The sequence below is a fragment of the Solanum dulcamara genome, chromosome 4, assembly GCF_947179165.1.
Source record: "Solanum dulcamara chromosome 4, daSolDulc1.2, whole genome shotgun sequence".
Lineage (NCBI taxonomy): Eukaryota > Viridiplantae > Streptophyta > Magnoliopsida > Solanales > Solanaceae > Solanum > Solanum dulcamara.
This window is the reverse complement of record NC_077240.1, coordinates 76,463,454-76,488,300: the sequence shown is the minus strand read 5'-3', so window position 1 is coordinate 76,488,300 and position 24,847 is coordinate 76,463,454. Positions and strand designations below refer to the sequence as shown.

The 24,847-nt window shown below is 37.1% G+C and overlaps 1 protein-coding gene across 1 annotated transcript; it reads right to left on the bottom strand.

Annotated features, from left to right (window-relative positions):
• Positions 1 to 834: 834 nt before the first annotated feature.
• On the bottom strand, positions 835 to 23,798 carry LOC129887628 (serine/threonine-protein phosphatase BSL3-like). Its single transcript, XM_055962795.1, has 21 exons — positions 23,135 to 23,798; positions 17,246 to 17,306; positions 17,071 to 17,149; positions 16,901 to 16,983; positions 16,687 to 16,781; positions 16,509 to 16,608; positions 13,828 to 13,897; positions 12,648 to 12,749; positions 12,493 to 12,574; positions 12,143 to 12,322; positions 8,869 to 9,142; positions 8,541 to 8,772; positions 8,287 to 8,457; positions 7,577 to 7,815; positions 3,186 to 3,270; positions 3,002 to 3,100; positions 2,733 to 2,932; positions 2,577 to 2,652; positions 1,873 to 2,008; positions 1,617 to 1,753; positions 835 to 1,524 (listed from the first exon to the last, which is right to left on the bottom strand). Exons 1-21 carry the CDS (start codon positions 23,514 to 23,516, stop codon positions 1,441 to 1,443), a joined length of 2,967 nt encoding a protein of 988 aa, XP_055818770.1. The 5' UTR covers positions 23,517 to 23,798; the 3' UTR covers positions 835 to 1,440.
• Positions 23,799 to 24,847: the final 1,049 nt, after the last annotated feature.

The window sequence follows — 24,847 nt, the reverse complement described above, 5'->3', positions numbered from 1 at the left end:
CTCGGATTCGAGCCCTAAATATGGAGAAATCATGTTGGGAGCGCCACCCCAAATGGGGTGCGATCTAGATTTAATCGAAATTCCAATGTGGATTATGGACACCACTGACATAGAAGAACAACAAACCAAAAGAAAGAAGTTATGATAACAAGAAGATTATGAATACAAATCAATCTGACCAATTTCAAGACATCACTCAAACAGATTTTATTCCTGAAATTGCCAAAATAGTGCAAAATTTGGACGCACAGAAACAGAATTACCTAACACAACTATGATATTGATCCAAGAGAATATACCACAACTATATCAAATTGATAAGTGGTGGGCGTTCGGTTCTTCTGTTTGGTACTTCAGTTTTCAATTTGTCAATTTTATATTTTTATGAATACCAATGTACTTCCTTCGGATATTTTTCAGAAAAAAATATGCAGAAACTATAAAAAAGAAATTTTATAGTTTGTACATGTTTAATGCTTAACTAGTGTTAATTAATGTATTTATAACTTGTCAATTATAAACAAATGTAATTTGATGCAACCACCAGAGTAATAGTAACAAGTATTACTTGAAGTAATGACTTGGGAGATACACTATCCTTTGGTTGGGAACAAGTATCCCGAAATAAGTTATCCATCATTATGATATAAATAGTGGGATAAACAATCCTACATTTTATCCCAAAATATAATACACCAAACGACTTATACGTGTTGACAGAAAGTAATTCTGGTCTATAGGAAGTGGATGCAATCAAAAGTAAACTTCCATATCTTAAATTGAAGGTGTAAATCTCTAAGTTTCTTCATCAAAGTAAATATGTAACATGGAAAATAAAGAGAAAATAATCAGCCATTGCTCATTTTCTTGTCAGTGAAAGCTTCTTTTCTTCTTCAAAGTAGTTACATTGTACAAGGTATCACCACAAATTACACAAATTAACACCCTCTATCTATGATACGAGAACTCCCACCAGAGATTTCAAGATTATATATATTTCATCAATAATATATATATGGGACCTCAAGTCCTCTTTTACCATAGACAAAAATCATACACCTAAACGAAGAAAAATATATATATCAACAACGATGAAAAAGTACAACATAACAAAATCCAGCACTGCAAACCCTTGATAACGGGGAAGACTCTAATTCCTTCTACCTGCCTGTGGCTTAATTTACAAAGGCCAACTCTAGCTAAACCCCAACTGCTTCCATCAAGCTGAACAGGTGCACCTGCAACCTGCGAAAGTTCAATATTGCTCTGTCTGAAGCCTGTCCATTCTGTCGAGATCCCTAGGGCCTCGAAGCCTCATATCTCTACAAGAAGATATCTATAACTCCGCCATTTTACCAAATGGCATCATGCTGTACATACAACTGGAATTCCCCGATGTTAGCAGGAGCCTGGAGTGAAGGAAACAATCTTCACTATTATCTAAATCCAAGCAAGAGAACCTCGATCATTGGCAGTTTGAGGACGACCTCTAGTTGGCGTAGGTGGTCTGTTAGCATTTAGCTCCTACTCGAACAAATCATTCTAAGCAAGATTAACATAGATCAAAGTAAAAGTAAAAGTAAATAGTCGGAGCAAAAGATCTGAAAATATTGAACCTGCATCCAAGTGTCTTCCATACGCTCAGGTGAATTTTCTGGTGATGAAAGTGCTGGAGGCAATGGGTGAATAAGTTTTGGAACCACTACAAGATCTCTACCCAATACCAAGATTGCACCAGCATTATTAGCAGTACCTGCAGCCAAAAAGAAAAAATATATAAGAAAAATCCCGAGAAATATTTGCATAAAAGATAAAATTGCTATCTAGAGTAGAATTCTTCCCAATTTTCAAACATCTAAAATTAGAACATACCACAGTAATTGGTGGCTGAAAATAGTGTAATTAAATGTCCCTGAGCAAATCGTTCAAAGCCATCCATCACGCATTCGTGCGCTCGCACTATCAGTTGAAGATCATTGTTGTTGCAAAATTCCATCACACGATCAGGCTGCACATTGGCAAAGACTTACATGAGGACAGAGCAAATGCTAGAGAAACTGCACTCAAGAAAAAACTTAAGAAACAAGATTAGAAGAATAACCTACGGTTTCCACAGACCAAAACCAGAATTGAGCCGACAGCAAAATGATGTCCCTGATACTTATAAGAACCTTTAAGGACACCCAACTGACTGAACCAAATTACCATTAAAGGACTCTGAGTGTAATTATCTTGAAAGAGTGTAATTGCACAAAAAAATAAAATTTGCTCAATCCCTTATAGTTAAAATGTAGAATTATTGCAAATGGCAGGACTGCAGTTGATCCCAAAAAAGTTGTACTGAAGATTTTGGAAAAAACACAGCCTATCAACGAAAATATATGAGTAATAGAGGGCATGTGGAGGCTGACTTTTTTGGTTCAAATGCCAGTTCCTTCTGTACTGGGACCTTTGTAAGTAAATACAGTTGATACAACTGAAAAAGAATGTGGCAGCTTTCAAAAAGTTGGTCTAAAACCGGTCAAGTTAATATCAATTCCATTACCCTGAAAGAAGAGACTGAAAGAATTACTCACCCCAAAAGTAACCAACCCTGGACCTCTTGCGTTTGGTCTTAACCCTTCAACGCTATCATTTTCCGTTGGATCAGACCTAGATGCACACAAGTAATGTAAGGAAGTGGGAGATAATCAAAAGTAATGACATAAGAAAAAGAAAAGACAGAGACTAACCACAACAAATCCATCAGAATAATCGACCCTGCTTCCATGGTGATAGGACGCTGGATATTCTCTATCTGTTCTACATGATTAATCGACCTTCCAATGCCACCGTGCATACAGATTATTTTTTTCTCAATTAGTGCTGCGAGAGGAAGCCAATTGAACAACCTATTAATCCGATGCCAAGCCCAGATTCCATCTCTCTCACCCTGTTCCAGATATGAACATCAGTAGCTAACTCAGTAACTAGAGTTCTTTTCCAGTAAATGATACCATACCATGCGTTCAATGCACTCAATTCGAAAGCCAAAAAGTGCATTAATATCTGCCGCTTCATGATTCCCTCGAATTAAATGAATGTTGTGGGGATGCTCAACCTAAATCAATGATTTTATCGGCGTTAAAAATAATTGATTAATTCAAAAAGTAAAAGCAGAGCTAACATTCACACAAAACAGGTACCTTTAAAGCAAGGAGAAGAGTCATGGTCTCCAGGCTGTGCTGGCCCCTATCAACATAATCTCCTAGGAAGAGATAATCGATGTACCTGATGATAATGCACAAAGAAAATTTCTAGTAAGAATCATTGAGACAGTCTCTGATTGGCAGTTAAAGGATCACCTAAAGCGTGCTTAAGCCCTAAAGTTTAGTGAAGCCTGAGTTGTGCACTTAGTCTATAGCTTAATTGGGGCTCTAGTGTAGGCATCAAGGCGAGCACAATTTCATTAATTGGTTCTGTTTATAAGACCACCACACTTGACAATACATATAGTTGGCGACTACAAATAAGAAATTACAAGTTTAGTATAAGTATGATTTTTCAATGATTTAAATGATTTTTAACTTGATGGAATAATTTTAACTGCATAAGTATATATAGAAAGAAAGAGCTTAACTAATTTTTTTCCATTCTTCTGTCCAAATAATTTTATTTTTTATATGATGGAAAAATCCCAAGGGCTAGTGGAGCATGGTTCAAAACTCGGTGGACTGCCCTCTACTTTTCTCCACTTAAATACCAAGTTTTTGTTTTAGGCAAGTTTCAAACCCATGATGTGCGTGTAACACACATATCACGCGCTACACTCTTACCACCAGACAAAAGCCCTGGGAGGGCGTCCAAATAATTATGTTTATAGTTACATTTTCTAGCATTACATTTCTATTTTTTTTCTTTTTTGGTTCTTTTCTTGCAAAAACCCATGCTTTAATTGCACTTTGCGCTTAAAGCCTCAGCAGACTTTGGCACTTTTCACCTTTTGACTACTTGGGTGGCCAATGAGTAAAGAAGCGTGCAGATTGGTCTAAACACCAAAGTTAAGTTGTAATTGATCTTTATCCAAATCTAGTTTTTATTCCGACTTTTAGTTTGCAATTTGTGCATCTCTCACTCTTTTCAATCTAGTATTCCTATTTTTTCCAATTACTTGTAATTTTGGCTCTACTTCTTCAATGAAATTCTCAATTAGTTTACTTCCATATTGTTGATTATTTGAAGGATAACCACAGTACTGCCTCCAATTTCCTCGAGTATCTTCAACTTTAATGAATATTCCATACCAATAATGCCTTTTATGAGCTCAACTTTGTATGGATGTACCTTTCTCATATGAAGACTTTGGCTCTGCGCTGTATCCTAAAATGTTGTGCTCAGTAAATCACATCAAATAGCAGGCTCTGCTCATCCAAAGATTCCTGCTACTATGTTAATCTCATCTACGAATTCTACAGCTTCTCATAGTAGATTCTTAGTTAGAAGACTATTTTGTAATCTATTTCTGACATAAAGAATACACCATCTTAGTGCTATATCATTAACAAAATATACTTTACCTTTTGCACCCAAACGGCCAAAAAAAGGCTTTCCTAACTTAAATAGATGCCACCAAAAATAGTTATAACTTGTGCATACCTCATTCTTTTCGAACTATTATTCCTATTTCACCCAACTATGGTATTTTAGGCTACCATTCTTAACAAAATGTTAGACTACTCCCATCTATGTTGTTGATTATTTGCATAACATGGCACTCCAATTTCGTCGACTTTCTTCAATATTTATGTATTTCCACATCAATTATGCCTTTTGACAGGCCTATATTCATATGGCTGTACATTTCTCTTCCAAAGGCTTTAGCTCTGCCTGTACCCAACGATTTTGTGCTCATCAAATTAGGCTCTTTTCATCTACCGACTCCTGCTACTATGATCATCTAGAAGCTACTGTTCATAAACTTCACTCTTCTTTACGCCATTTCATAATTCATACCAATTCACTGTTGATCCTCCATGTGAATCATCTCAAGAGTCTTCGTTCACCCAAAGAAGACATTCTCATTTCTGCTCTGACCAAAAAATTTTCAGCTGTACCATTTTGATAACACATCACGTCACTGTACTCTTATTCAAGGCTTAGGTTACTATATAATTGAAAAAACAATAAATTTGATGCCTACAAAAGATCAGGATAAAGCAAATTTCAACACCACACCCAGCATGGCATATGTAACGCTTCTCCCCCAGTGAAAGCAAAAATTTGAAACTGTAATTAAGGTGGTAAATAATAAGGGATAAGTGCACAAACCTCTGCTAACATACTTCCCCCCTGGGGTTTCTAATATTACACATACCTCCCTTCTCTCATGTTTAGTGTAACAAAACTATTTTCTAACTCGAAAAGGACAAGGTTGACCCTTGTTTCAAATTTTATTTTATTTTCTATTCTATGAAAGAAATTTAAAACTTTTTAACTAGTCCATTATAGTACACGAAATTTAACTTATTTTATTTGAAATTTTATAGCCGGATGCTTACATTAATGGCACTGTATTTATCATCTGTTTTGAGTCGAGGGTCTATCGGAAACAGCCTCTCTTCCCTTTTTAAGGTAGGGGTATACCTTATACTTCAAGTGGGATTACACTGGGTATGTTGTTGTTGCATACATTAATGGCACACAACTTTAAAACATATCAATATACAAACCTCATCCCAAATTTTGGGTAAACAATTTAATCATTTAATTTACAAACAAGAAACTTCATTACTTATACTTCAATTTTCTTCCTTTTATATAACAAAACTGTATTCTTGTATTTCATTGGATATGTATTCAATCATATCACACTCATTCAAGTTATTCAAGTAATTTTTGGTAAATAAGAAGATAAATAAATATATACCATAAAACACAAAAATATATAAAATAAAAGAGAGACTAGCTTAAAAGTGAGAAGAGAATTTTTACCATTTTTTGTTGTTATTTTTATTTTCTTAAAACAAAACCACCTCACCAAGTTTTGAAGCAGGTAAAGTATTTTATTATTATTGAAACATTACAAATTAAGGAGTCCAAGTCTCATATGCATACATATGTGACACTCATTTTTGCTACAACATACGAAAAAAGTTACCAAGTACAATCATCCTTAATAATCAGCATGACGAATTCTCACCAAACCATTTCAGCAAAACATACATCTGATGATAATTGCTGAAAGTTGCAGGCTAGAAACTTTTGTATCATTATATGAAGCTTTTTGTTCAACATTAGCCATTTTCATCAAAACCTACGACAACCATGTTTACTTTCTGGTAGTAATGGAAGAAATCCAAATATATTTGCGACTATGTCCAACTAATTATTTTATCATTCTTTATGCAATCATTCTTATCATTGCATCAAGTGATAAGAAAAAATGGCTAGTTTTGTCACACAAAATCAAAAAATTAACACCTTAGGGGCAAACTTGTCATGTTTTAGATCACAAATAGTTTTGTTACAAGTATGTAAGAAGGGAGGTGTGTGTTAACACTCAAAACCTCAAGGAAGGTTTGTGAACTTATCCCAAAAGAGATTTTATTTCTAAGATCTCCAAAGAAATAACCTAAGCTGAAGGAGGACAATGTAACTACAAGAATTAGCACCTCACTAGTTTCTTTTAAAAAAGAAAAAATTAGCAACAACAAATTATGGCGGATGGAAAGCTTGAGAACATGCAAAAAGTGGTTAAGCACATTTGCTAACCAGATCCTTTTAGCTATTTCCCTGATGTCGAAATGTTCTTGTTTGATCTAGTGCATTATTGTCCAGAATGTTTTGCAAGATTGGCATCCTTATTCTAGACTAATTTAAAAAGTACTTCAAATTTCCTTACTTCAAAAAAAGCACCCACGGGTGTGGCCTAATGGTGAATAAAGTGAGTTGAGAATCATGAGGTCTCAGGTTCAAATTCCAGCAGGAGCAAAAACACTAGGTGACTTCTTCACATTTTTGTCCAAGCATTAGTGAATAGAGTTACCCAGTACCTGTGTTGATGGGATCTAAGCAAGTATTCCGTGGATTTATTCGAGGTGTGCACAACGCACAAGCTGGCCCGGACACCACAATTATGAAAGAACATACATCATTGGGTTTCTCCCTCCTCATTACACCCTTTCCCTTCTATTTGTATGCTCAAGGGGAGTTTCTATTAATCTTTGGGTAGCTACTAACAGACTTTCTTTAGTAAGGTATACAATTTATTAATGTGCAAGGAAATTCCCACATACAGATATATACAGAGTAGAGGATCTCAGATTCTCATACAAAAACATGATGATCTACAAAGAGCAACCAATGTATGTGTTCCCTAATTACTAGCAAGAGCTAATTTTACATAACGAAAAAAAAGAAACTGATTCTCATTCATTATAAATATTGAGTCAAGGTATGATGAGACTTTCTTCGCCAACTTTATGAATATAGAAGTACAGAAAATTCACAGATACATAACTAAGGCAACCTAAGTTGCTTAAAGGGCGCCGTTGGTTAGAACAAGAAACATGAAGCAAGATTGGGTCAAGACACTCACGCTATGTCCCCAGCAGTTGATGGGGAACCATATTCATCAAAAAGACGCATCAGATCCCCAAATTGCCCATGCAAGTCACCAAATATCTTAATAGGAGCCCTTAGCTGTAAAACACTAGGTTCACTGGAAAATATTCTTTCTGCACTATCACAAAGATCAGCTATTTCATTGCAATCCAAGAAAAATTGCCGTCTGACAGGGGGCTTCCAACCTCGAGGTTTCAGAAGATGGGCAATCACCTGAAACGGAAAAAAAGAAGATATGGGTTAGTGGAACTTGGTAAGGGGGAAAAAAGATAAAAAACCAAAAGCATGTGGTTTATAATACAAGATATGTCAGCCAAAGCTAACAACGGATACTCATTCTAACAAGTGGAGTGTTTTCTTTTCTGAGGAAGGTAACAGTATAAGAAAGTGGACTATTTTCTTCTTCAATGTGTATTGAGATTCGAGAATAGTTCACTCCACCTGTGCAAGCTTGCTTGCATTGCCGTTCCAAAGCCCAGATAAATAAGGCGGCCGCACAAAAGCAGTGTTGTAAAAGACGAAAAACTTTAAAAAGCACTCCACAACTATTGGGGCTTTAAGCACCACACGCAGTTAAAGTGTGGGTTTTAGTATTAAAAAAGGGCACAATTAAGGGGAAAGCAGTGTCTATCATACAAGAAAAAAGTAACATTTAATCAAATAGGAGGACATTTGTCATCATACCTTTTTGGGAACACTGTTAACGGACATTTGTCTATCCAAAAGTTTTCTTGCTGCTGTAGCATTTTCTGGGGTTCCATAACTTACTCGCCTGCCTTCATTTTCAAATTGATCAATTGAAAGTTGTCGCACCATGCCACCTAGGGCACCTCCAGTCTCTGCAGCTACAACCACCTATAGGTGCATTAAATACATTCAATCAGTTTATGTACAAATTTAATTTGATACAAGAACATATTTTTAGGCATAGGACTAACAGCACGATGATGCAGCCTAACTCCAGTTGGGGTAGAATTATTTAAATCAGGTTTGATCAAGGTAGATTCCTCTTCACCACTAGGTGTTGCCTCCGCTCCCCGATCCCTATCTGGAAGTTCAACTTCACCATTACCTTGTTGCCGAGCTTTGGCAGCTGCTAGTGCAGCAGTAATGGCCTCTGCTTCGGCTGCAGAGGCCTCCACGAGGTATTCAACACCTTTGCCAAGTTTCCTGTAAATCAAACCATGGGAGATGGAATTCAAAATATAAAGATGTAATATATGAATAACAGCAGATATTGTCATTCTTATGCAACTGCAAACTCACCGACATCCTTGAAGCACAGCATTTTCAGTGCTTATATCAGTAAACATATCACCATTTACAGGGGGGGCAACAGGATTTCCCAATATTACAGAACCATCATTAACTTCCTCTGGAACGGTTTGCCTTGTTCTTTCATCACCAAATCCATACCTTCCGGTAATCCTCCCATCTTGTATATTAGATGCTGCAGCTGCAGCGGCTGCATGTGAAGCTGCACTAGTTGTTTCAGCAGCAGCCAAGTCTTCAGCGACAAGCAAATCATCTAGCAGTACCCCTGCGGCAAAAACACCAACTCAGATACTGTCTTAGTATTACGAAAATATCACCTACACATAAAGATTCCAAAACATCAGCCATTTCTCAACACCAGAAGCAATATTGCAGCATAAACCAAGAAAGTACCTGAATAACTGCTCCTGGGGACATAATTAACTAGAGTACTTTGTTAAGGAAGTATATTTCATAACAATAGATTTATATAAGTAGAGATCAACCCTATTTGCAAAACTAAGTTGCTCGGACTTTTCAAGATCCTTGCCACACCCATGTAGACACGACATGGGGGTGGGAGTGGAATCCACGCTGAAATTCGGTCAACTTACCTTGGGTGCTTTTCCTTCATCTACAAATGGGAAGTATAGATTGATTGGGTATTTGGTTTTTTAATCAATCGAGATATATACTTTTTAAAGAAAAGGAAATTGAGATATATACTTCATCTGTCATAATATACATTTATTGGTTGTTTCCCAGTACCTGTATCCGCACTCGGGTCGATAACCCCCGAATCCTAAAATTTATGTGATGAAGAGTCCAATTAGATCCGCACCATATTGGATACCCGCACCCAGTCCGAGCAACTTAATCGAAAATTATAAGTAGATGCCATTATGGTACTCAGAAAGATGTAAGAGCAAGGAGATTTGCTAAGATTCACGCATCTAGCAGTATTTTGGTACCTTTAGTTTGGTAAGTCAGTAATTACATAATTTGGACTGAGAAAACTAATGATCTTAATCTGAGATCAGCTAATTATTGCTTCAGCTTCAACAGTTACATATCCAAGATTCCAATACTTCATTTGGAATAAGTTCAATGAATGTTTTGAAGGCATGAGTGTATAATAATCTCTCCTAGGCACATATTTCATTACAGTACTTTAAGCAAGTATAGTCCATAATAATACTTTCATTTATGTAGATGTCATTACAGTACTTGGAAAGAGGTAAGAGATAGGAGATTAACTAAGATTTAGGAATCTGGCAGAATTTTGGTACCTATAGTTCGGAAAGTCAACAGTCTCATGATTTGAAGAACTGCGACAACTCAACAATCAACTTTCATCTGAGATCAGCTAGTTATTGTTTTAATAATTGATCACAGTTTCTATTTTACATCTCCAACACCTTTATTTGTAGTAAGTTCTATTTTACATCTCCAACACCTTTATTTGTAGTAAGTTCAATCAACTATTCAAAGGCACATGTTCCACCGAAGAAAAAGAGAAGAGTTTGATCTCATTCTCATCATTGAAGTGCGCATTTTCTTATGATGAGAATGTCCAGGCAAGCTTGCGCACACCTCGACTATTCCACCAAGGACCTCCTACCTCCCATCAGCACAGGTACCCGTTAACTCTGCCCACTAAGGCAGATAGGGAATAGATTTTGCTGTTTTTGAACCAGGGAAGCCTTCAATAGCTTGCATATCGAGCAATCAATTATCAATGTAACTTGATTCTGATTTTGCTTGGTGTCGTTGCAACTAGAACGAATGCTTTTTGTTTTGCACCTAGTAGTTAGCTCTCCCCATTGAGGGATTTTAAATTGGTGCTGTAGGCCAAAAAGAGTCTCTTGTTGTTTAAGAGAAATGAATGACTCTTGTTGTTTAAGAGACATGAATGAACTCTATATGTTCTAGTGTTAAGACATGCCTCTAAAATGCTGAGATCACATGCTTTGTTTTCTACTTTGCTGGATACTTATTCCATGTGAATAAAATGATACCAAAGGTATGCTTATAGCTATGCTGCTGGAAAAGGATTTAAAAAGCGGGCCTGTGCAGTAGATTGAGCTGCAATTAAGAGCACCTCCTTTTGTTTGCAGATCAAGCAATCAGTTATCAATGTAACCTGATTCTGATTTGACACGGTGTTATGATGTGAACAAATGGAGGTGCTCTTAGTTGCAGCTCAATCTACTGCGCAGGCCCGCTTTTTTAAACCTTTTCCAGCAGCATAGCTATAAGCATACCTTGGTTTCATTTTATTCACATGGAATAAATATCCAGCAAAGCAGAAAATAAAGCATGTGATCTCAGTATTCTAGAGGCGTGTCTTTCACTAGAACAGATAGAGTCCATCCCATTTCTCTTAAACAAGAGACTCTTTTTGGCCTATAGCACAAATTTAAAATCCCTCAATGGGGAGAGCTAACTACAAGGTGCAAAACAAAGAGCATTCATTCTAGTTGCAACGACACCAGGCAAAAGTTGGCCAACCAAGACCAGACCTTTTACATTGACAAGAGACATTCCTTCTTAATATTTCAGAATTCAAAAGACAGACATGTTAAAACATTAGTTTCTATTGCAGATAAATATATAAGACGGTCACACAATTCTATGTGGTCCTCATTGCTACCCTTCATCAAAGAGAATTTCAGAGTGCTTTGCCCAAGAAAAAGAATCAAGCCACAGCCCACACGTAAGGGGGTGTATTGCAAGCAAATGTAAAAGTACATACAAATTGTGCTCCTCTTAACAGTTTAATATCTAGACAAGGCGGCACACGTTTCATCAGTTTCAGTATTCAACAGCAGCATTTAGTTTTAGTTATATCAGCGTCACTTGGCTTGCAGTCTAGGCACAGCAACAAATTACACAATGAACCTATGAAAGACAAAGAACCCACCTATTAGAAAGTGAAACATAAGAAAAGTAGGCAGTTACCTTACAAATGGTATCCATAATCAGTGGAACTAGGGATAGATTTTAAAAAATCTACTGAGAAATACATTCCAAAAACTTCCATTTTTCTATCTATATTTTATTTTACAAGTAACTAAAATCGGGATTTAGCTGGGCTACTTATAAACACTTACACAAAACAGCACATCCTCAACAGGGACGAAGTAAGAATATAGAATTTAATGTCTTCAGCTATCTTTATTTTAAAATAAGTAATGTCTTCAGATCATACTCAAAAAAGTGAACATAGTTGTCATCTGAATATATCAAATTAGAAGCGATCAAGATGTCCATATTCTAGCATTACCTCCACGCAAACCACCATAGATAAACACCAAGTCACCAACAGCAGCAGCCGCATGCCTACAACGCCTGGTCAATTCAACTGCGGCATCTCCCCCAGCTGCATCTGCACTGTATCTACCTGTCCTAGGACTGGTGACAACAGATTTTGTGTCACACCATACTCCGGCAGCAGTATCAAGAACTGCCACCAGACAAAAGTTAAAGGAAAGAAAGAAAGAAATATGCATGGTTATCAGGGATTAACTTTTAAAATAATAACAACAACAATAATAATAATAATAACAATTGAATAAAAATTCAAGCAAAATCAGTTGTCCTTAAGAAATTGACAAGAACATCATCAAAAAGTACCGGCTATACTGGAAGAGTCCTCTACCATGCGTCCACCACCAAGAGCCCCTCCAGAAACATGGAGCCGAGCATTAACAAATACCTAAAATACCAGAATACAACTGATAAACACCTTACAATTTGTGAGGGTTAATTGAGTCATCAGAACCACTTACCGCGGCATGCTGATATCGAGGAGATGGTGACACACCAGGAGCAATGGCCCATTCCCAACGCCCATCTCTATGTTTGGCCAGTCCATATGCACTTGCTAGTGGCTGTGAATCACCAAGGCAAAAGAAAATGATAAGTACAACAATCACGCAAGAACCCATATACTTAAATCCACGGTACAAATTAACTGCAAATCAGATCCAAACCCCTCAAGAAGCTTCGTCACATTTACGTTCGTTTAATAAAACTCAAAGTTAGACATCAAATCATCTATGACCTAGTGCTGCAAATTGGTAAGCCAGACTTGGTGGTTATCAGGAGAGGGACACTGGGGAGAACGACATGGCAAGACAGCGAAACACAAGGGATCAACGGAGATCAGACAGGCTAAGTTGCATGGACTCTTCACTTTTGATGCCACACCCATGTCGGATTCTCCAAAAATAGACTTCTTTTGGAGAATCCAACACGTACCCATTGACATTTTTGAAGAGTGCGAACAACATAACAGACAGGAAACTAAAACATGAGGAAGTGCGGCGATTCATAATTGTTGCTAACCTACAACAAAAATATAAAAAGCCACCCTCTAACAGCTTAAACTTTGGACTGTTTACACAATCGAACATGTTATTAGAACATGCAAGAGGTACTGGTTTCAGGTCTAACTTCCAATCATTAACAGAAAATATTGTTCACGTGCTTGACCCAAGAAAAAAAAATCAGACCTGCACGTGAATGGGTCAGGGAAAAACCTGATATATGCAATATATTGTTCATACATATGAAAAGGGAGAATAATTGAAAACTGGGGAGTGTGAACAACTATATTTCACCACTATTTTATCCACGAAGGTGACTGGAACAGCTTACTTAGTAACATAGCTGTGAATCATGTACCACCAAGGATATGGGCTACATGTGTGTGTGAAGGTTAAAGGAAAAAATCTGTGAGAAATCACAAACATAGAAGAGGTAGCGGAGGTGGTGGAATTGAAGTAAAGAGAAATTTTATTCCTCTTCAAGAAAAGGTAAACTTCATGGTAACACAACCTTCCAAAGTGAATGGTATTTATAAGACAATAAGGATTGTTACTGTCTCAAAAAAAAATAAGACAACAAGGAACAATTATCAGCATAAGAAACATTTTTTATGTTTGCAAGAGAACATGATTCACTCACCACACTATTGGCATCCCTCCCTCCACAAAGCAGAAGAAGACCATCAGAGCGTGCACTCGCAGTTGCGTACCTAGCAAAGTAACACAAGCTGATAAGCATTTCCATATTTTTCCCATTGGTTGGTACAGATTAGGATTGCAAATAATTCATTTCAGCGTTGATCTTATGGAAGGAAACTCATGATAATCCACAAAGAAAATTAAAAGGGAAATGCCAAACCTTTTGAACCAAACACATAAAGGGATTTCCTCACTGAATGGCCAACTTATCTGGTAGTATGTCACCAGACCCTACTTGTTAAGCCCATCTTCCAAACAAGGAAAGAATGCATTTCCTATTTCTTTTGAGAACATTATGTTGGCACGTAGGCAAGCATGATACAATAAAGCAGAAGCAATTCTAATATATTATTGTTAACTCTGTCTAGGAGATACTATAAAAAAAAGTAAGTTTGAAATGTGTCCCTAATGTTTTTTTCATATCCACAGTACATGGAGCTGATTTAGGTTTTCCTACTTGTTTAATCTATACTGAGAAGGGGAGCCTTGGAGTAACTGGTAAAGTTGCTGCCATGTGACCAGGAGGTCACGGGTTCAAGCCTTGAAAACAGTCTCTGGCAGAAATGCAAGGCCTTGTGGTCAGGCCCTTCCCCGGACCCCGCGCATAGCGGGAGCTTTAGTGCACCGGGCTGCCCTTTTTTTTTAATCTATACTGCAAGCTTCACCCCCAGCCAAATCCCCACACCCCTCCCGAAGTAAGGGGAAGAATAAAGAAGATCTACACATCAGGTTTGGAGATACCAAACAAATAACACATCAGCTTCAGTTGTTGTTAATAAAGATTTGTCATCTCTCTACTATGGGTGTTTTTTTAACAAAGAGGTACTCAACAGGTAAGGGGATGGAGTATAGGACTGCATCAATCAATCAAGTACTGATAGGACATAGTTGTCAGAGTTCAAATGAACCTTGTGGAATGTGAAGTTTTAGTTTCACAAATCATTGCACTGCTCTATAGCTAAATCTACGGGTGTCAAACATGGCCCAAAAATTGATGGCCTACCCAGACGCTCAAAATCCTATGGGTTGGACACGAGATACTTTTGTATTGGGCTGATTTTTAGCCTACCCAACATAACCTTTTAAAATTGATCTCCATTGTGGCCCAATTCTAACCCATTTGTAAGATTTACATTAATTTGGGTATATTGTTTGTGTTGTACTTTGATTTGTTTTCTATGTATTCACTTTTCTTATACCATGTATCTTCTAAGTTTGATGTTGTGCAGTTTTCACAGCATTAGACGTTCACATTTGTCAAATAGTGCAAACAATAACCATAATTTAATTACATAATAAGTTTTCAATACTTCCAAAAGCTTTAAAATAAAATTGAAAGAAATATAACAGAGGCTAATTTTAAAGAAAATAAAAGTACATGGATAAATCTAGATCTCTCTGAAATATTTTGATTTGTGAAATTTATTATGTTGACATTTTGACCCAGCTAATAGCTCCCGATATTTCATGTTGAAGCTTTGCCTGAATTAAGGACTGGTACGAGACGATATGCTAATAACAAGAATATTAGTGACCCGAAAATAGAAATGGGTGTAATTATAAATTGTTTCCAATAGAAGAAGGCAAATTTGGACATTTGTTGTGTGTAATAGTACTCATATTTGCCATAATGCCTTATTCAAAATGATATCATACAAAATTAAGTAAGATGATAACTTACAACCCATCTAATAGAAGCGAAAAAACGTTGTTTTTAATTAGAGCATTCTTTTTAATTAGCATTCAAAAAACCTTAAAAATTGGGTCAAGCTGGGCTGGTCATGACCCAGCCCATTTCAACCCAAGTAACTTTTGGGCGCCAATTTCAGCCCAACCATTTATTGACCAACACATTTTGACCCACCCAAATCCATTCCAACCTGCATATTTGATACCCCCTAGCTAAAACAAGAAGATAAAACATGTTTGCACGTCAGCTCATTGCAACTGGAACTACATAATACCACGTTAAATTTCTCTTGCAATTTTTGGAAGCCCAGCCTTCAGACTTGGAACTTCATTCTAGCATGACGCAACATGAGTCTCCACACAATAGACAAAACACAAAACAAAAAAAGGAGAAAGCTGGAAACAACCAGATAATTAAGAAAACAATTGGCCAGGTGCAGTAGTTAAACTACAACACACCACACTAAATTTTCTTGCAAATTTGGAAGCCCAGCCTTCAGACTTGGATTCCTTACTGTTCTAACGCTGTGCAACAATATTGACCAGAATGAGAAGTGCATCAGTTCATTTAAGGTACACTAACTAGCAATGGCACTGCACTCAAGTGTAGATAATTCATAGACTAGAAAAGTGGATACCCACAAAGGAAATAGAGTAATACATTCTTAAAATCAACAATCATATAGATACACTTTGTATGTTAATCAACCTGTTAACGACATTTGCCACCATTTGGTGCATCTACTACATTTTCATATCACTTTATTATTTGTAGGGATAAGTTACAGTTTCAAATAGACATAATATTGAGATTTTCCACCATCTAAAGCACAAAACAATAGAAATCATGAAATTCTTGCAATGAGGCAACAAGTAAAATAAAGTGCAGTCCTGAAGAGAGAGAGAGAGAGAGAGATCGCATTAAAAATTTACATGCAAGGAGGAGGACCTTCACCCTCTGGTTCCAATTTTCGCCATTCATATGGCTTTGCAGCAGTGTCCAAAGCCCAAACATCTGCTAGAGGTCGTTTACCTGAAAACAATGGACCATGTTATGATTTTCTGACTGATATCATTGCTTACAATGGTGAAGCCTCTTTATTAGACTAACCGTCATTTCCACCAATTGCCATGAGATATCTTTGCCCTACCAAAGCCATGACATGTCCATAACGCGGCCCTGGACCAGGTCCTTGGACCACAACCCTAAAATGATAAAAATTCTATCAGGAGTGAATAATACAAGTTTGTCAGCATTTACATACATTTTCACAAGTCAACATCATACAAGTTCAATGACAACTACAGTTTTTTCAAGGGATAACCTGTGCCATCTTGGTCGTTGTTGTTGTGTAAGGTCCAGAACGTGAAGATCCTCAGCTGACAAACCAGCTGGACCAATTCCACCCTGGAATGGATCAGAACAAGCATCTTAAACTTGATGAGGCATATGACCAAGCACAAGGAAAACAACATGATGTCAGTTCATGCAAACCTGAATGACAACCATAGTTCCAACAGCTGTAGCAACATGAGCAGCCCTCGGCGTCGGTGGCTCTCCAATTGGTGTGATCCTATGATTTCATCAAGAAACAGAACCACATTTCAACCTTTCTGTGGAAAGCACAAAAGTGAATGTAGCAGATCACGGACTCACAAACAAGAGTTACCTAGACCATTTATTTGTCAAAACATCATAACAGTGCACATCAGCAGTAGCCCCTGCTAAGCCTGAAATCAGATGGAAAGCTAAATTGTTAGTATAACTTAAAAATGTCCTTGTTTCAGTTTAACTATCAATCAAGGCATGCTTCTCTACTTGAGAGGAATGACAGACCCCCTCTTATCAACTGATTATTCTAGATTAACCAGATTTCACTCTTTATATGGTAAACAGAACTAGCACCAGAGAAGCCTCCTCTTCTTGTGTTCCATGAAGGTTCTTCGAGATAACAGCCAATATGGGTGTCTGTGTTTGGTATGGTCAAAATTCTCTACAGGAAATGCAGGGAAAATATTCTTTGATTAAATCATTTTCAATTCTTTGTTTACTTTGAATCGTAAAAATTGATTTCTCTAATAAACTTCTGTTTATGAACAGAAGTCACTTCTTTTACAAATATCCCAACTCTTACCCATATGACATGTTTCAATCAACAATAAGACACTGTCATCAACCTTTTGTTTTTGAGAATAGTAACCATGTATCATATCCAAAACAATACTTATAGGTAGTACTGAAACCACATTTACAATTGGAACTTAGAATGCTCCTTTTTCTATCTATAATGATCAAGAACATCAATGATAGAAATAGTGTCATTAGAATAGAACTGATTACACCAAAAACAAAGCAGCATGATAAAATTTAGCTTAATCTTCTGCACATCATTCTCTATGCCCACATAGCACCTGGAATGTTCATCTTTAATGTGAATAAAATTCATTCCATTCTATTTTGTTCCTTCCACAATGTTCACCAGATACATGCAGGGATAAGTCTCCATCTATTTCTGTCCTTTGCTACTGAGCCTGCTTCTTCCCAACTTCTCAGAGCTTCAGAAGCCTTTCGTGGCATGGTCCATGCTATGCCTTTAAGGTTCAAAATGATACTCCAAATCATGCCTGTGAACTTGCAGTGTAGGAATAGATGGTTTACTGTCTCTGCATTCTTCTTGCACATGAAGTATCTATAGCACAAGGGCATTCCCCTCTTCATCAAATTGTCCAGTGCGAGGACAACTTCTCTAGCTAGTAACTACACAAAACAAGAAACTTTATATGGGATTTTGGCTTTCCAAATTTGCTTCTATGGCCATTTAAGAATCTGGAGGTTGGACTGGTTCATGAGATGATATGCTGCATTGGCCCTGTAGGAGCCCTTACTGTTCCCTTGCCACCAAAATGTATCTTCACCAGTTTGTAGTCCTGTGAACTGATTGAGAGCACTAAAAAAATCAGCCACTCTCTGGAATTCCCAATCATTTATATGCCTTCTAAATCTGATATTCCAACCCTGCACTGACCACATCTCTGCAACAGTTTTGGAGTGATGGAGAGTTATGTTGTAAATATCTGGGAAGACCATTTTCAGAATATCAATCTCATGCCATTTATCATTCCAAAAGCTGGTTTTGTGCCCATCTACAACTCTAATCTTGGAGTGTCCTTGCAATTCACTCCATAATGCTCTAATGGACTTACAGAATCTAACCCCAAAAGGTCTAATGACCTCCTTGGTCATCCAATTATCCTCCAGCTCATATTTGGCTTTGATAACTTTCCCCCAAAGCTGATGTTGTTCTGAGGTATACTTCCACAACCACTTCATCGTTAGGGCTTTGCTGTGAACTTTCAGATTCTTGATTCCTAAACCACCAATCTTCTTGCCACATGTAACTGCTTTCCACTTTACCAAATGGAACCTTTTCCTTTCTGAGTTCCCATTCCATAAGAAATCCCTCCTGATGCTATCCAACCTATTGATGATCCCTGCAGGAACAGGGAACAAAGACATCGTATATGTTGGAAGGGCATCAAGTGTGGAGTTGCTGAGAGTCAATTCCCCACCCCCCACCCCAGACAAATATTGTGACTTCCATCTGGCCAGCTTCTTCTTCTTCTCACATCTTTCAATGACATTGTTCCATATTTCAGTTGATTTTGATTTAGCTCCAAGGTGCATACCCAAGTACACATAAGGAAGCTCCCCAACCTCTCCACCAAAAATAGTAGCAAGGATCTCCATATTAGCCATTTCATTAATTGGATATAACATACTCTTCCTCCAGCTGATGCGTAGTCCTGAAATACCTTCAAATAGGACAAGAATAACACTGAGATGTCTTAGTTGATCCCTATCAGCATCACAAAAGATAAGACTGTCATCAGCATATTGTAGATGAGACACCTCCATACTCTCAAAAGCATTTTTAGCTACTTCAAATCCTCTTATCCATCCATTCACCTTGGCTTCCTTAAACATGTTGTTAAGTCCTTCCATGGCAATCACAAAGAGGAAGGGAGACAAAGGATCCCCTTGCCTAAGACCTCTTTGAGATTTAAAGAATCCAGCTGCAGCACCATTTATAAGAATGAAGAGTTGACAGTGAAAATACAGAAATTGATCCACTGAAGCCATTTGTGTCAAAATCCCATCTTCTCCATCAAGTTGAGTAAGAAGTTCCAATTCACATGGTCATAGGCTTTTTCTATATCCAGTTTACACATGATCCCTGGCTTCTTGTCTTTCATCCTGGAATCCACCTCGTCATTGGCCACTAGCACGGCATCCATAATCAGTCTGCCTTTGATGAAGGTCATCTGATGACCATCTACCAATTTAGAGATCACCCCCTTCATCCTTTCAGTGAGTAATTTGGAAAACAGTTTACAGACACTACCAATTAAGCTGATAGGCCTAAAATCTCTAATTTCGTTGGCACCTTTCTTCTTTGGGATAAAAGCAATGAAAGTAGCATTGAAGCTTTTTTCAAAGAAACCATGCTTATGGAAATTGTGGAAAGCCTCCATGATATCTTGTTCAACTACTTCCCAACAATTGATAAAGAAACCCATAGTATAGCCATCGGGCCCAAGAGCCTTATCAGTAGCACATAACTTCAAACACCTGAGGACTTCCTCTTCTTCAAATCTTCTCTGTAAAGACTCTTTCTCTTCCCCATTCAAGACTGGGCAGTAAGGACATAAACCGATAGGTCTCCATTTAATGTTTTCAATATAAAGATTCTTATAGAACTCAATGATAGCCTCATCTGTTCTAGTTAGTTCCTTGGTAATTTCCCCTTGTATCATCAGTTGCTCAATGTTGTTGAATCTTTTGTGGGAATTGGCCACTTTATGGAAGAACTTGGTGTTTTTATCTCCTTCTTTCAACCACAGAGCTCTAGATTTTTGTCTCCAGGAGATTTCTTCCTTTTTGATCAATTCATCAAATTCTAAACTTAAGGTTGCCTTTTTATCTGATTCTACTACTGTTAAAGGTTTGTCTTCAGTATCTATCCATCCTTGCCAATTTCTCTAGAAGACTTTGTCTCTAAATTTTCAGATTGCCCTCCATAGTCCTGCTCCACTCCTTGAGTTTAGATTTAAGAGGTTTCAGCTTGCACGCAAGAACAAGTCTGGCTTATCAGAGAAGTTGAAAGAGCTCCACCAATCTTTGATTCTATCTATGAAATCTGGAGTGCCAGCTACCAATTTTTGAATTTGAAGTATCTCCTGCTATTGTTCCAAACTCCCCCTGTAATGCCACTGGCGAGTGATCTGAAGCCATCCTTTAAAGTGTGAATTGTTTCATGTTATTAAAACTGCCATCCAAATCTTCTGAGATCAAAAACCTATCAATTCTTGAAGCTATGTCCAGATTGTCCCTTTGAACCAAGTAAACTTCCCATCTTGTAGTTGTAAGTCAATCAAGTTCAGATCTTCAATCAAATCTGAAAACTCCACCATCCCCTTCTTCTCCTACTACCATTTCTTTTTTCTGATATGAACCTAGTGGTGTTGAAATCCCCACATACAACCCAATGGCCATCCACCAATTCCCTTACATCAGCAATTTCTTCCCACACCCTTCTCCTTTCAATATAACAATTTGGAGCATAGACTCCAATAATATGACAAGAGAATGATTGATGTTGAGCTTCAAAATTACAAGTCAGAGTGTAGGATCCTACTTCTAGGATCACCCCCTTCCAGGCTCTGCTATCCCAACACATTAGTATGCACCCACTAGTGCCACTAGCCTCTAGTTGTGCATACTCATACTCAATCCATCTACCCCCCTCCCCCAAATTTGCTTCACTACATCAGAGATGTCCCCCTCCAATTTGGTTTCCTAGAGGCATATTATGTCAGCCTTCCCGTCCACCACCATACTCGGTACAATTCTCCTTTTATCCCTATCATTCAATCCCCTTACATTCCAAGATACTAATTTGAATTGCATGGTTCCAATGCTAGCATCTTCCTCCCTTTGTTTCTATTCCCATTACTCTTAAACTTAACATCAAACGTGACTAAGCTTTTCAACTCGTGTGCTCCGTTGAACCTGTTTTTCTTACAGATATTGTCTGTCTCCATCTTTCTGGCATGTCTACTACTATCGACTTGTAAAAGTAGCTCTAAGGCTTCTTCTTCATAACACTGAAAATCCACTCCCAATAATTTACTCAATTTGACTAGATTTTGTTGAACCCAAACTGAATTCTCCCTCTCAATTTCCACCGCAGTTTGGTCCTGTTGGATGAGCAGGGGTCTGACGTCTGCCACCTCCCAGTTATCTACCGTGGTAATCGTTTTCTGATTATCTAATTCTGCAGAATTATCTCCATCCTTTAAATTTCCCTCAATAATGCCCTCTTGCATTTTCTCTGTTACCAAAAGATTTTGAGAGAAACCCTCATCCACCGCTTCCACTATATTTGCAATAACTATGTTCCTGGTAGGCGACTTTACTATCTCTATCTCTGCATGTAATCGATTCTTCTCAGTAGAAGACTCCAAAGTCTTGGCAAAGTAATCGAAGGACTGAGAGCTGGCCTTATCTCCTTGAAAGTCATTTAAAATGACTTGGGCCGCTAAATCAGGCCCAAAATCTTCAATCCCAAATCCCTCTGAAGTGGGCCAGACTGTTGGATTATATTCAGTTCTTCATTAAAGGGGCACATGTGCACCTCACATGTCAAACCACTGAAGTCTCCTCCAGTTGTCTTCACTGGTCCCCCCACTTGTTGTTTAGCACTTTTCAGGGGTAGACTTTTCTGACCTACTTCACTGGGGATAGGTTCTTTTGTCCACCGGGTAAAGACTTTGTCTAGGTTTCTTGCAGAACCTGCAGCAATGGCTAGATCTTCCTCTACTTCCGGCAAGACTTCAACCATAGGCTTACTTTCCGGCCAAATTGGGATGTGGTAGATGAAACCTCCACGAGCAATGGTAACCTCTCTTGGCATGTTCCTACCAAATCACTATCCTTAAACCTTGTACTGTTTCATGTACAATTATTTCGATCCAAAAACTGAAAATGATCCAAAAAGGATTTCCATTTCATATTCCCTAAACGCTGTCCATGGAAAACTCACTTATGTATACAATATGTAAGAAACGTGCACATGATGCATCTACAGCCTCAAATGGGAAACACAGTAAGTTGTGATAACAGACTTAAATAAGCTTGCGCAAATTCTGAAACTTGACTCTCAAAGCAACAACACACATTAAGATTTCACTTTTTAATAGCATACCATAAAAACGTCTATAATTTTGTGCAGGGATTCTCTGGTCAAGCTGAATATGCAGCTCAAATACAAAACAAAAAGAATTAGTAAGCAATTCAATCAAAGAGAAACACTAGAGGTTCACTAAGCAAATGGAGACAATCTATCTATAAGGCCTACTTAACCTCCTAAGACAAAGAGAATGTTAAATGGTGTGACCATCCCATCTAAAAGTCCCAATCAACTCAAAAAAAAAAACAGCATCTCAAATTCAATAAGGAACCAAGAAAAATAAATCTAGTATTCAATAAGGAAACTTACGAATTCCAGCACCTCCAGGAGAAGAAGGAGCTGCTGCAGCAGCAGAATTCCCCTCAAGCGCAGTAGCACCACCAAAGAGAATTAACCTAGGACCAATATAATTCGGACTTCCCTCCTCTCCAACAGCTGGAACCGCTGTTAATGTATGCCCACACCTCGGCCCTGGACCATCTTCCTTCTTCTCTATAACAGACTGCACCACCGTATAAGTCGGAGCACACCTTGGCCCAGCCACAGGAGGAGTAGTAGTAGTAGTAGTAGTACGATTCTCAACCGGAGTCGATTCTCCGGCGGATGCTGACTGGTCCACCAATGTTGGACCGTTATTCTGAACCTTCGGATCCTGATCGGATTCGGACAACATTGAAGAATCTAAGTCCATATCTGGAAAAAAAAAATCCAAAACCCCGAACCCTAAATTGTCAACAATTAATTTGCATTTTGAATCAACATTTTTTCCCCAATTCAATTCTATACGATTGCAATTACAAACCCTAATTTCAGATCCTCCGACTCAAATGCAGGAATTTTCCGAGAAATTCTCTCCCTCTCTCTCTGTCAAAACTCTATTTGTTTCTCTCTCTACCTATACATACACTTTCTCTCTCTAAAACACACTCTCTCTCTCTCTACTGAGAATCCGATGATTACTTGATGAAATAACGGCGCTGAGTACCAATTTTACTTTTTTCATAATAAATATAAATATAAACTATATTGTATTTGATTTAAATTAAATATGTTTTTTATAAAATTGAGAGAAAAAAATTTAAATGGTAAAAGCGTAATTCATTTATTTTATTTTGGAATTATGGTTTCACATAAAGTGTGACGTAAAATTACTCATACTTATAAATAAATAATAAAGAATTGCTAATCCCAAAATTAGAAATTTTATCAAATACAATAAAACAATCGCATAATTTATTTTGATATTATAATCTTTTATTCTTTTAATTAGACGACTTTTATGCATTATATTGGTGTTCTTTTTGTTTTGTTTTTTCTTTTCTCTATGTATAATAATAGTGTTTAGACTAATTGAACTTGTCTTACCTTATTTATTTGTGATTATTATCTTTCATCAATAGTTATTATAGTTTCATCAATAATTATTGTAGAATTTTATTTACAATAACTATTAAAACATGTAATTATACTTCGACAAATATGTAGTTGGATCTCATTTATATCATGAGAAAAGTTGATGCTATTTTTTATTAAATGAGTTATTATTTTTGTATTTAGAGAAGAATTTTCAACGAAGATAGAATTGTGAAAACTATTAATTAGAAGATTTTTTAAAATGCTACATGTCATGGTAGTAGGAACAACTAAGAGATGAATTTTAGCATGTTTGAAAAGTCATGATGTAATTGAAATTTAGTGTAATTACATTTTTTGGCATGTTTGGTAGGCCAAGTAATTACTTGGTAAGAGAAGATTTGGTGTAATTGAAGGGAGTAATTACATTCTTTAATTCTCAATGAAGGGTAAGGAATGGTGTAATTACATCATGTAATTACATGAAACTTTTTTAAATTCTTTTTTTATTTATATTTATATTTTTTCATTTAAATTTATTTTTTATTTCTACTATTTTTAAAAAAATATTTTTATTATTCTAATATTTTCTAAATATATATTTTTTATTTTTTTATTTATATTTCATTTCATTCTCATTCCCAACCTTTACTTTTTCATTCCATTCAA